General features: G+C 32.6%; 1 protein-coding gene across 1 annotated transcript; it reads left to right on the top strand.

Annotated features, from left to right (window-relative positions):
• Positions 1 to 3,453: 3,453 nt before the first annotated feature.
• LOC110035774 lies at positions 3,454 to 10,779 on the top strand. Its single transcript, XM_020740062.1, has 7 exons — positions 3,454 to 3,828; positions 3,896 to 4,045; positions 6,191 to 6,397; positions 7,380 to 7,501; positions 7,744 to 7,907; positions 8,836 to 8,990; positions 10,441 to 10,779. The coding sequence occupies exons 1-7, from the start codon at positions 3,583 to 3,585 to the stop codon at positions 10,537 to 10,539; spliced, it is 1,143 nt and encodes a 380-aa protein (XP_020595721.1). The 5' UTR covers positions 3,454 to 3,582; the 3' UTR covers positions 10,540 to 10,779.
• The last annotated feature ends 3,667 nt before the right edge of the window (positions 10,780 to 14,446 follow it).

Here is a 14,446-nt window from a genome sequence, read left to right on the forward strand (position 1 = left end):
CATTATTTTCACTTTAATGCTTTGATAAAGTGGTATTTATGTAAAAATTAAAGTTCAGATATTAGACATGTAAATACATAAGAATTGAATAGTGTGTATGTAAATCTTCCATAAAGATGAGATTACATACATGCCTCCCATTTCTTATGCTATTTCATATATACCACCCAAAACTTAAATATTACACACATATCGCCCAATTCTCTCCAATTTTTCATACCTACCACTAAATCCCATATTTTCAAAAATCTAGCTTCAGGCCGAATCATTGCAGCTAACGACGAAGCTTACTCGATGGTTTTGGGTAAAAGCGTGGCCGTCGGAGGAGAAAAATGAGAGTTTCAGAGGTCTTTGTATGTTGTGATCCCGTTGTTGACTTCCTAATTGTAAAAGCGGGGCCGAAGGAGGAGAAAAATGAGAGTTTCAGAGCTTTTTTATCCCGTGATCCGTTATTGTCTTCCTTGTTGTAGAATTGCGGTTGAAGGAGGAGAAGGAAGAGTTTCATAAATCTTTGAATGTTGTAATGAAGGGAGTTTGAGAGGTCTTTGTACGCCACAATCTTGTTGTTGCCTTCCTATGGACTGCAGGAGGCGATGTAGGGGAGTTTCGAAGATCTTCATACAATGTGATCCCATGGTTGCCTTCTCAATTATTTGGGATGGCAAAGTTCAAGATATGAGAAACAAAGAAAAATTAGATGATCTGCATTTATGGTTGTGAATGAACCAATGCACTCGATGAATAACTCGGACTCGACTCGATTGAGACTTGATCATATTCGTTCAAATTAGTGAATAAACAAGCTTATTCAAGACATTTACATACATACCACAAAATTCTCATGAATTTACATATCTAACACCTAAAATTTCATATTAACATTTATAACACTTTGGTACTATAAATCTTTACATAAAAGCGTGTATTTTACTTTTGAAAAGTTATTAAAAGTGATATTTTGATTATTAAAATAATCTGGGGGTTATACATATTATTTAGCAGTTTGGGGGATTTACGTACATAACACCTAATTCCTATATATTAACATATCTATCAGCTAAATTTTACATTTTACATTTATACCACTGAATCTTTCATATTATATAAAAAATATCATTATTTTCACTTTAATGCTTTGATAAAGTGGTATTTATGTAAAAATTAAAGTTCAGATATTAGACATGTAAATACATAAGAATTGAATAGTGTGTATGTAAATCTTCCATAAAGATGAGATTACATACATGCCTCCCATTTCTTATGCTATTTCATATATACCACCCAAAACTTAAATATTACACACATATCGCCCAATTCTCTCCAATTTTTCATACCTACCACTAAATCCCATATTTTCAAAAATCTAGCTTCAGGCCAAATCATTGCAGCTAACGACGAAGCTTACTCGATGGTTTTGGGTAAAAGCGTGGCCGTCGGAGGAGAAAAATGAGAGTTTCAGAGGTCTTTGTATGTTGTGATCCCGTTGTTGACTTCCTAATTGTAAAAGCGGGGCCGAAGGAGGAGAAAAATGAGAGTTTCAGAGGTCTTTGTATGTTGTGATCCCGTTGTTGACTTCCTAATTGTAAAAGCGGGGCCGAAGGAGGAGAAAAATGAGAGTTTCAGAGGTCTTTGTATGTTGTGATCCCGTTGTTGACTTCCTAATTGTAAAAGCGGGGCCGAAGGAGGAGAAAAATGAGAGTTTCAGAGGTCTTTGTATGTTGTGATCCCGTTGTTGACTTCCTAATTGTAAAAGCGGGGCCGAAGGAGGAGAAAAATGAGAGTTTCAGAGGTCTTTGTATGTTGTGATCCCGTTGTTGACTTCCTAATTGTAAAAGCGGGGCCGAAGGAGGAGAAAAATGAGAGTTTCAGAGGTCTTTGTATGTTGTGATCCCGTTGTTGACTTCCTAATTGTAAAAGCGGGGCCGAAGGAGGAGAAAAATGAGAGTTTCAGAGGTCTTTGTATGTTGTGATCCCGTTGTTGACTTCCTAATTGTAAAAGCGGGGCCGAAGGAGAAGAAAAATGAGAATTTCAGAGCTTTTTTATCCCGTGATCCGTTATTGTCTTCCTTGTTGTAGAATTGCGGTTGAAGGAGGAGAAGGAAGAGTTTCATAAATCTTTGAATGTTGTAATGAAGGGAGTTTGAGAGGTCTTTGTACGCCACAATCTTGTTGTTGCCTTCCTATGGACTGCAGGAGGCGATGTAGGGGAGTTTCGAAGATCTTCATACAATGTGATCCCATGGTTGCCTTCTCAATTATTTGGGATGGCAAAGTTCAAGATATGAGAAACAGAGAAAAATTAGATGATCTGCATTTATGGTTGTGAATGCACCAATGCACTTGATGAACAACTCGGACTCGGCTCGATTGAGACATGATCATATTCATTGAAATTAGTGAATAGACAAGCTTGAGCAATTTTTAAAAACTCAAATTTTAAATTAACTAAACATGAAAATAATCAAACAAGTTCATTCATATTCACTAACAAACTCGTTAGCTGTTCAATGATATTTTAGATTAATTATTAGTTATATAAATATTTTATTATTAATTATTAATATGATGAAATTTTGAAAGCAAGCATTATGTTTTGTTCATTCTTTTTTATTATCATGATGAAATTTTGAAAGCAAGAGCAAGCATTATGTTTTGTTCATTCTTTTTTATTATGCTTAATCTGTCTCTCTTTGATTTTTCTCATTTATTTTTACAATTGATGCAAAATTTTAGAGTATGATTTACTTTATAATACATATTCATTTAGGTTTTTTTGCTCTTATTTCAATATTTTTTTCTCTCTTAGAATTCAATCTTGTGAGAATATATTTATTATGGATACTAGATGATATCATAATATGTTTTATTCAATTATTTATTTATTTAGATTTGTACAATTCTTTTTTATATATTTTAAATAAAATCTGGATACTTGTTTTAATTTTTAGCTCCTTTAAATTCTTGTTCATTTGTCATAACAAATAAATTACAAATCAAGTTTAAATATTAAAAAAATTAAACAAGTTAAGCTTGAACAATATGTGAAAGCTCGACACAATCTCAAGTCGAACATGAACAATTTATAATTATAGCATGTGAAGTTCAAACTATTATATATTCTGCTCAATTACAATGAACTTCGATATAATCGGCTCAATTACGATCCGATGCGTACTTATTGTTTAAGTTTAGGTATTAGATATAAAATAACATAAGATTGGGTGCAAATTTTATTGTTGGTTGTATAGTTTTAATACAATGTATCCATAGATTTATCCAAACTTAACAAAATGATAATTTAATCCATCAAACCATTATTTTTTTCATTTTTTATTATGATTTTAATTCAAATTTATTAAATGGAGGCCAAGAATTTTTTTCCGTCTTTACTAAGCAAAATACTGATTCTAGTCTATTGATAAATCCTATTTAGGTTAGATTTAGTTTGCAGCCAAAGACATCCTATATACGTAATTTACCCTGTTCATTTTCGTCGGCGTTCCGTACTCGTATTCCGCATCTCCGCGTGTCGCCTCGTCACATCCGTATCTTTTCGTTAAAGCGTAACTCGTCTCCCTCTTCATGTCTTTGATCAACTGCCGATGCATGGAAGCAGCGGTTAGGGTTCCGGCAATCTTCTCTTTCACCTCCTCCGCCAATAAAACCTTTATCTCATTTCCATCTCTCTCCTTCGTATCCCAATCATCTTCGAGAAGCATCGTCTCCTCGTCCAAAGTACTTTCTCTCCGCGCTAACTATCTCTTGAGCCATACACGCACCATGGCCGTCGGATCTCAGAATAACGCGGTCGTTGATACGCCCGCGGAGGTAATTTCCTCACAATCATTCCCATTCTGATCGTTAAATCGAATCTTGATGTATATGTTGGTTTTAGGGCTCGGAATCGTTGTTTAGGACGGCGCTTTTGAGTATGGAGAATGTTTATTTAGGCCGAAACCCTACCGCCAAAGCTGTTCTGGATCTCGTCCGCTCGGCTGGTGGAAATCAAATTTGCTATGATCATTTTGCTTATAGGACGTTTGGGGTAAGCTATTATCTGCGATTTTAACAAAAGAGAATTTCCTATAAATCGCATTGTAATTACAATATCTTCAATTCGTTGCAAACAGTAAAACAATCTGCTCCATTTTGTAAGCATGATCTTGAACAGGGGCGGAACCCTCACTTTTTTATGGGGGGCAAATTTATTATAAAAAAAAAGAACAAACAAATAAAATGAATAGTACAATTCAAAACATGATCTTGTATTTCATTTGTGGAATATGATACCGAATAAATGTAAAAGATAAAGTTCGGTGTTAGATATGTAAATACATAGGAATTGGGTGTTTTATATGTAAAAGTTTATTTTGCTTTGATGAGGATGGAATTATATTAGACTTACATGGCTAGAAAGGTTAATAAAATTGCTATGAGAAGAGGCCAATTATGACCTTATTGAAGAAGTTTAGTGTTTTTCTCTCATTTCTTCCATTTTATGTTGAAGCAAAGTGCTGAAACTATCAAAATCACCACATAAATGAGGACACGGTGAAGATAACTGACAATAAGATGAAATATGATCATAAGAAAAATACATATAACTTGCATAATCCAAATATAATCAAAATGATGGAATTTGTAAGATTCTTACAGCCTAATAGTATTTATTTGTAATGTTAAAGCCTCCTTTGTACCTCTTCAAGTCATCCAAAGGATCAATTCTTTTGGTTCGACTAGTTAGAACAGATTCAGAAGTTTTCACATTCTCCACCGAAATCCTCCCTAAACTCAAAAATAAGTATGACTTAAAAATTCTTATTTTTTTGTGGCCCTCTTCAAACTTCATCTTTTGAGTTCTTTCTCGGGCAAACAATATTATAAATTAAGATGCAAAATTAAAACTCGGAGTAGGAAATTTAGTAAAAGAAGGGGATAATATGTAACAAAGTTCGTGACATAAGTGTATGTTATGTTAAAATTCAACAATAATAAGATGAAAAACATATGTGCAGTAAGTCTTTATTATTATTATGTATACATGCATGTGTTAGTGATAATTTTTATGGAATTTAAAACCAAATATATATATATATATATATGTATATGTGTGTGTGTGTGTGTGTGTGTGTGTGTGTGTGTGTGTGTGTGTGTGTGTGTATGTATATATATGTATTTATGTATGTATGCATTGTATACCTATATTTTATTGCATGTTTGAGTAATTGAAATTAAATGTTTTATAAATAATAGCAATAATCAAGTTTCTGCTTTCTGAATGATAAAAGCAATGATAAAAAAACAGCAATGAAATGACAATCTAAGAAAAAAAATACAATCCGAATTTCAATTTTACACTAAAAGCTGTGTTTCAATGATAAATTATTATCTGAAACACAAAAGAAGGCATTCAAAATCTTAAGAAAATGAATGAAATTTCAAAAGAAAATAAATTATCAATCCCTGTTTTCAAATCAAGACATCTTTAACTGTTCAAAAAAAAAAAAAACGCAAATTCATTTCTTCACCTGATTCAAAATGAATTATTCTTCCCAACTCCTCATCTCCATAAGCCTCCACTCCTCTCAAAATCACCAATACATAAAAACAGAGCAAAAACACCATTACTTCTTTCAACCTCCCCTCCATTTTCTCAACCCCATTCCCAACATCTAACACTCTAAAAAATTACAGTCTCATCAACAATATTGAAGAAGAAGAAGATGAAGATGAAGAAAAATAAAGGCTCATGAGAAGAAGTTGCCCTCCCCTGGACCGAACATGACTCCGCCCATGATCTTGAAACTTTGGTTATACTGCTAGGATTTCTCTTGGTGGCCTGGAAGTATTTCTTGCTAAGAAAATTTGTAACATCTTGTATAAGATCACGTCAAACATTTATAGCAAATCTTAATGATAATATTAGGGTTTTATAGCAAACTCTAGACGTACTCCTAGAGTTGAAAAAAACCATGACATGAGGTCATGATTGATTGTCCTTGGTTATTAAAAAGCGAAATTGTTGTGCTTGTGTATTCTTTAGATTGTAATGTTTTTAAAATATTATCATTTGGCATAGATAAAAAATTTTATCTTAAATAGTCTTTTATTTTTGTTCTTGAAAGCATTCGTTAAACTTGTTCTTAATTTTTGGTTTTTTTTTTGACATTTTTGTTCGGTGCAAGTAAAGATAGATGGCTATGGGATCGATTCCATGGCTAAATTTTTCCTAGACTTTGGTTATACACGGAGGGAAGAGTTGAGGTTTCCTGCTAAGAAGTTGAGAGCCAGGTGGTTTGCACCTCCCAGTTACGATAATGGAATTTACTTTGGGGGGCCTTTGCCACGGATATTCATATCAGAGCTTCTTGTGGATGAGACGAGTCCTCAAAGTCAGGTAAGACTGACACGTATGATTTCACATTATGCAATTAGAATATGGAGCATAATTTTATATATTTCAGTGTCTTTTAAATATGAAACGATCGAATAGTTATGTAAGAAATTTTTTGAATTTAAAAGGGAACAGTTTTTAATTGGTGCTGAGAATTTCTAAAAGTAGTGAATAACGGCTGATATAAGTATTTTTTATCATAATATATGATTATCATCAGCTGCAAATCAGTAAATAATCTTCATACCTTGTCATGCTGTATGCTATTATGATTTCCATAGAGCCCGATAAAAGGGCATATCATATCATGAGATTGTCACTTATGTTTTGGTTTAGTGCCTAAGGGAGAAGTTGATATAGGCAGCTTTAGTTCTCCAATATGGAACCGCTATTCTCGAGCATGTAGCTTCTAGGTCACAATGGAGGCAAGCTAGCATTTCTTTAGGACACCCCTTAAGCACTTAATCAGACGGAATTTTACATGATTTTTTTTTTATTAATTTGGGTCTTTTCTAAATCCTCCTCATCATGATCAGTTTCATCCCGTTTATTATCCCTTTTGCCATCAGCTCAAGAGTACTAATTAATTTTTCTCAAGAAAATAATGTAAAGGAATCTATGTCCAGTGCCTTCTTGCAAGCTGATTTTATTGTATTTCACAAAATATATATTGAAAAGTGTTTAGCATGTAATCTTACTGGTACATTGCGTGCCATTTTTGCATCCCATGCAATTAAAATGTTATTTTTTAAAAAAAACAATGGTTAGGCTGCCTTCTTTGTGATTTGGGGTTTCGCAGTTGGAATCTCAGAAATAATCTCTTTACTTTGTGAAGTTAAGCTGTTTACCCTTAGTTCAGATCCTATACTAGAGTTATTCCCAGTACTTTTATTCCTTTGGTTCTATTAACAAAATTCTCTTTGATCAATCTATTTTTCTGCCTTTTTATTTTGATAATTTGACTTTGAATTGCTAATGCATGCAGGAAGTGATCAAGAAGTATGTAAAAAGTTTGGGAAATGCAAATAATCATGCAGCCCTTGCAAGTACATTGGGATGTTTAACTTGGGAAACACCCTCATATTCCGACTACCAAAAGCTAGCAAGGTCTTATTTTCATACGCATCTTGTGTTTCTATTAAATATAGTTCAAATTTTGTCTCATTTTACTTGCATATGTAAGAGATGCTCTTTTTCTCCGATCTCTCTTCCCTTGCAGCCCCTCCTGGATTTCAGCTTAGATGGCCTGCTTATTAATGAAAACCTACGGACCCTTAATGAAAATCTTTATTTACTTAAAAAAGTAACTAAACTTTTTAGTTTATTTTTCTTCAATCTCATTATCTCAGGGAAAGTGAGTATGCCGCATGGACCCTTGTAAATGGTTTTACAGTGAATCATGTAACCATTTCTGTTCATCGTCTGAAGTCAAATATCGGAAACATCAATAATCTGAATCACTTTATTGAAGATGAAGGATTTAAATTGAACTCTGAAGGGGGTATACTGAAAGGTTAGTTATTGGATATGTGGCTGGATGACTGAAAGAATCATTTAAAGTTGCTTTCTCTAAACTTTACATATTCATAGATTTAATAAGCATAGATAAAAAATTCGTGACTGAGAAGTGTGCACCCCAAATAGTTGGGATAAGGCTGTTACTTTTGTTTGTTTTGATGATCTGCATTTTACTTTTAAGTGTCTCCAAATTACCTCTACAGCACAGCTGTCCATCTTAAACAAAGAAATTGAAAAGAAAACACAAATAGTTCCATTAAAAGAAAAAGGTGTTTTATCCCTTTTCTCTTTTGCGAAAAGAAATATTCAATGCGATAGTGCGATGATGATGATGAAAGAATTAAAATTACAGATAGCAGTAACTTTTATGTATAAACCGCCTTTGGGTTGAATGCAGAATCTATGCAACCAAGGATAGTAGAAATATTTATGTATTCCAAATATCATATGAGATGCCTTGGATGCTTGCATACAAATTTAGTGAGTGAAATCTATATTCTGCTTATACGCCATGGAACTTTTGTTTGATATCCGTGCCTCCAATTTAATGGGACATTTATGTATTCCGAATATCATATGTTAACTTGGCTTGCATCTTTTGTTTGTCGTGTTTTACTCTTGTTTCGTTAAACATGAAAGTATGATTCTGCATTTGGTAATTAGTGTGGATTGAGATGATGAAATTTATGATAAAACGTGGAAGTTGTCTTTTTCTTTGAAATTAACTGTTACACTTCTTCTTTAAAATTAACTGTTACTTTATGATATTAGTAGTGGATTTCTCTATGCTGCATTATTTGTGGACGAAATGGTTAATCAAACTGCAGACTTATCTTCATTTTTATGGTTAGCGCTGAAATTTATTTGCTTTACTTGTGTTCATCGAGTATTCCAACATTGAGTTCTTTTATTGCTCTGATTAGTGAGTCCTGATGGCCTTCTGCTCCAGAGCTCAACCGTGGCTGATTCTAATGTTTTCAACTTCAGTGATGGTGTTAGTGAGACTGTTCCTTTCTCGTACATTGAATTTGCAGAACGACTTGTACTTCCTCAGTATGCAAAATTAACCAATGAAGAGGTCTGGCTTCTATTCAACTTTTTCCATTTAATGCTGAAATATATGCACTGCCGAACTCTTTCACTGCACTATTTGACTTTTTAAGGTTTAATTACTGATTTCCTGTGATATGCAGAAGCGTTTAATTTTTTTAAGGTTACGCTTATTCAATTGGATTTTGTTTTTATCTTTTACAAGTGTTATTTATTTTTATTTTTTTTTCTCCCTTTTCATTTACTTTCATCTGTATTTTGGTTCCTTCACATCTAGAGCTATTATGTAATCTCCAAGCAGATAGGATTTCAGTTTTTATCTTACAAGATTTTGTTTATTTTGCCACTCCAGAGTTTTTTGCCAATTATTTTAATGTCACTTTGAATAATGGGGCCAGTATACATGTTTCTTCGATATTTATTTTAATGGGTATGGTTTTTTATACTGAATTGATTGAGATTTTTCCAAATTTTGATTTGATCGAAAATCTGTTTGGATTAATTGAGATCACACCTTTCTGCTTTCTGTCAATGACTGATTTTACTCAATAGCCGACTTTTTGGTAAAGCAATGATTTTTCTTTCTCTAAGGGTTGGATATGGCTTGTATTATTTATTTATTCTTTTTTAGAAAATTCTCAGAATTGTTTTCTCAGCATAATTTCTACTATGTTTTTGCAAAAGCAATTTCTTAAGACATTCTAAGAAATGTCCAATTTTTTTTGTTGATCATACCATTGATCTTGAATTTATTATATAGAAAAATAGAAATATAAATTTGAATGTAATTTTTAGAATTAAATTTAACTAATTTAAATGGAAATTTATCTTCATAAATTTGTGTGATCAGATGATTGCAAGTTTTAGATATACATTTTATGAAGTTATAATTACACTGCCAATATTGAATGAATTTGAATGTTGGGCTATAAAAAGTATTAGTATTAAAGTTGGGTCTGGCAAAAATGAGAATGCTACGATGTATGTATTGTAAAACTAAAAAATAATAAATTAATTGATGATTATATTGAAGATAATGCAGCTAAAAGATACACTTCAATGGTTTGGAAATGTCCTAACAAATGATTGAAAATGCACTTGTTAGATGAGTTGATTAAATTAGTATCATAGGGCTTGGAAGGAAAAGAGATGATTTGCGAGGAACCCTGAACATTAATGAATGAAGATTGTGGATTAAATATGGTGATCCAAATCCGATGTAGCTGGGATAAGATTGATGATGATGATGGCTTTTTTCTTCCAAAAAACCATTATTTGTTTGTTCTATTTTCTCTATTACAAAAGCAAATATAATAAAATTAAAAAAAAACAAACTTAAGTTGTTTCCCATAATGAGTAATCTCAAAATATGCAGCATTCACTCTGGCCAATGATGTATCTATTTAGCATTTTGACGGAGTGTTGCCTGATTTAATCATTGGAGTCATATCTAATCATTATAACTATAATGTCTGCAGATCAAGGAATTCCACAGAAGAGATGGGTTTGAGGTTGGAAATGCGGATAAGATCTTTGAGAGCACTTCGAAGGATCAAATAGCCAGAAAAGTCGCATGATTGAAGAAATATCTCAACCTGATGCCGTTTGAGTCCCATGCCTGCTCCAGCAAGGGGAAACCTCTTTAGTAGGTTAAGAGCATCAGCCATTAAGCTTCTTCAAAGTCTATAAACTAGCGGATGTTCAACATTGAAATGTTCAATAATATCAATTGGATGCTAAATAATATTTGCTGTGGTTCTTCATGTGCTTAGTTGTATGCATCCCCAATAACTGACTTTTTGAGAGTAAATATCTTCAACTTAGATTCTCCTTGGGTTTTGGCTGGCGAGCATTTGTTAAGCTCAGTTGGCGGGAATAATTTTTTGTCCGGAATCTAGACATAACTCTACGTGCGGACTCCAGTAATATACTGCCATGCGTGCTATATCGGACCCGCCTAAAAAAATATTAGTGGAACTGCAGATGTTATTTTGAGGATTATTGGGAGATTATTGGGATATAACTCTCATAACGCCGCAATAACTCCCAATAACCCTTCAACAACCTCTATAGTTCCACTCCAATAAACCCTGCATTAACCTTCCAATAGCCCCTCCGATAACCTCTGTGGTTCCACTTCAATAACTCTCTCGTGGCCCCACTTCAATAACTCTCTGCATTAACTCTCACAATTACCCTCTAATAAACCCTCAATAACCCCCTAATAGTCACTGTGGTTTCACTTTAATAACATCCCAATAACTTCCGCGTGTTGCACACATGATGACATATTATTGGAGTTTGCATGTAGTGTTATGTCTAGAGTCTGGACAGAAAAATTTTCCCAGTTGGCGAGCTATCTAATCTTTTGGATTACACTAGCAAACTCATCTCGAACATACAACTTCATTCTAAAATATTTATTGCTTATAATACGTGAACGGGTTCTTAGAACCTAATCATAAGAAATAAGCCAAATTGATCCTTTTTTAAACTATTGTTAGATTGGTGCGGCTTAAGCAAAAATAGATAATATGCCTTTATTCAATGTAAACAGGGATTGGACATTGATTTTGTAGGACAAGCACGCTTAGAAAGTTCATTTTTTTGATGTTAACATTACAATCCTCTGATAACAATGCAAAAACCTGCATGGAAATACATTGTATTATGGCAATACTCACATAAGAAGATTTTGTCTAATCAAGCATTAAAGAGTGAGACAAAGTGTCATCCTATTGAGATTGCAAACTAATTACTAAAGTTTAATATGTTGGCCATCTAAATAGTTAGAAGCAAGCAATGAGCAAAAGTATTCTAATCTTTAAGTTATCTAGAAGAGTACAAACAAAGGTTAGTAATTTGCTGCAACAAAGCTAGTATGGTTAAAGAACTTGAGATTATATTTTACTTCTAGAAATTGAATGGCCAATTTTAAAATCAGGGACTTTTATTTTATTCTACCTAAGTCCAATTAAAGGTTACATTAACTTTCTCTAGAAATTATAGAGTTTCTATGCATGCTATGATTCCTACTTATCTCTTAATGATAGATGTAATGTAAAGAAAAACCATCGACACTCTTTAGATATTAACACATATTGCAAGGACTTTTTAGAGTTACCTCTACTATTTGATTCATTCTAATGATATTTTTTCCATGTTGAATCAATTCTCAACATATTTATTAAGTGAAAAAAAAAAACATGTCATATGTATTTAAGTGAAAAAAAAGATGATACCATATAAATAAGCATGATTATAGTAAAAAGATGGTAGAAAGAACAGAACAGTACAGGAGAAAGTAATTTTGTAGCCTTTTTTCTATTCATTTTTTTATTGAAAACCTTCTTGATATTCTCAAATGGTTTCCTAGGAAAAAGGTACTAAAATCTATCTATAGACCTGGTTAGAAGTTTCTCTATTCATTGTATAAACATTCTTAAATAATGTCGCATGATCTCATTTATATATAACATGTTTTAATAGATGAAATTAGGCTAAACAAGGGCTAAATGCCCAGTTGGCATGAGGAGTCAAATTCTAGTGCTTAAATGCAAATATGCTATAATTGAGCACCTCGACATAAGAATTGGGTGTCTATGAACTAATCCTTTGGATTAATAAGTCTAATCTAATGCTAAAGCACCTGAATTTGGAACTTGAGCACTAGATTTTCTATTTATTAGATTGGATCTGGTACCTAAGCGCTAGACACGATATCTTCAATACCTAGTCTAGTGCTTTGACACTGTGTGTGAGCCCAAGCTTTGTTTCAATCAAAACTGCACTAATGACACTTCTTAATCCTTAGACAAAAATGTGAATCAATTATGCATATTATTCTACCCTTTTTTAGTTTAAAAATTTTCCATAAAGTTCAAATTTAAATCACTATTGTAGTAAAACTCATTATATCAAATGCAATTCGACATGATTTTTTTTCTAAGATGGGTAATACACCTAAAATATATAGTATTTTTATATACATTTTTATACCTATTTTTGAGATATTGCACTTTAATGAAAGACATTTGTGTGTTTTTCTTTCAGGTACAATCAAATGGATGAAAAATACTAAAATGAATGAAAAATGATCAAATTTGGAGCAAAAATGTAAAAATGGTGCAAAAGTGTTTTGGCGCCTAAGCGCCGGTGAAACAAAGAAGTCCACTTAAGAATTGACGCATAAGCGTCAGAGGTTTCGCGCCTAAGCTCCAGAAGTAATTATGAGATGAATTATTTAATTTGAACAAATTTTTGAAGATGTATTTGAAGCAACCCTTGGTAAAAACGTGAAAAATAACTCATCGACATGAAAAATCATTCAATTGACTTTTGAGAAGACCACTTATAGAAGATTCATTGAATGGATACACCCTTTTGAAGAGACACCAAGGCACCCCTTAGATTTTTATAAGAAAAGACTTAGATTTTCTTAGATGGATGATGGCTGTAAATTTGATTGGTGGATGGCCTCCTCTCTTAAAAAATCTAAGTTGTCGTCGCCAGCCACTTTTCTTTTTATTTTAAGTGTTAGTTTGTATTGTGAGTGAATGAAGAGAATTCAAATGAACTTCAAGACATTTGGTGGAGAGGATTTGAGATAATGTTTATTTTTGTGACTACATTTGGTTTTAATTTAAATTTCTTGTTTGTGTGCATGAGTTATACTTTTAAACTCATGTGTGGTTGTGTTTTCTCCATGGATTCTGAGTAGTTTTCTTTATCTTTTTTCTTTAAAATGATAAGTGATTAAGTGTTGAAAGGAAGTTGTGTAAAGTATTAGGCTTTAATGTTGGAAGAAGTTATGATGATTTGAAACCTTGCACTTCATTTATTTCTTGATTTGACCAATTAAGATGTTAATACCTGTTGTGAGAACATGTAAGATCCGAGATGATATTGTCTCAGTCAACGAATGGTTAGAATTACATATTAATTTCATGGATGAGAATGTAGTTCATGGGGTAGAGTGCAAATAAATAGAGAAATAAACTTTTCAAGGGTGTAGAATTAGAGGACTTTAGAGTGACATGCTAAAACCCCCAATTTGATTTATAGTCTTAGGTTTTGATACGAAATGTTAGCCCCCAGGTGGAGAGAGAAGAGGGTACTCTAGAGTGAGAGCTAGTATCTTCCCTTCCTAGCCGGTCTTCAAGACTATTCAAACTATAGATTAACCAATGTTCTTTATAGCATCTCTAGTAAGGGTAAAGAATATTATTACTTCTATTTGGCACCACACATTTAGAATATTTCCATAATAGAATTTTTCTACTTATTACTGATTCATGATAAGAAAAAAAGATATTTTATTTATATCACCTTCATCTTGCAAGTATTTAGTGAAGTTAATTAGTTGCTTACTTTATTTTCATAAACAAAAAAAATTACAAAAAGAATCGAATTTGCATTCCTATTTTAGTATCTTAAGTTTAAGTAAGAATATTTTGCTAAGTAGATTTTTGTCATCTAAAATTT

The sequence above is a fragment of the Phalaenopsis equestris genome, unplaced genomic scaffold, assembly GCF_001263595.1.
Source record: "Phalaenopsis equestris unplaced genomic scaffold, ASM126359v1 Scaffold199785, whole genome shotgun sequence".
Lineage (NCBI taxonomy): Eukaryota > Viridiplantae > Streptophyta > Magnoliopsida > Asparagales > Orchidaceae > Phalaenopsis > Phalaenopsis equestris.

What these genes read in the sequence shown, in the direction of transcription:
- LOC110035774 (XM_020740062.1), top strand. Translation starts at nt 3,583, where the DNA reads ATGTCTTTGATCAACTGCCGATGCATGGAAGCAGCGGTTAGGGTTCCG. An exon ending in GACTACCAAAAGCTAGCAAG is followed by an intron (nt 7,502 to 7,743) that starts GTCTTATTTTCA and finishes TCATTATCTCAG; the next exon opens with GGAAAGTGAGTATGCCGCAT. An exon ending in TGAAGGGGGTATACTGAAAG is followed by an intron (nt 7,908 to 8,835) that starts GTTAGTTATTGG and finishes TGCTCTGATTAG; the next exon opens with TGAGTCCTGATGGCCTTCTG.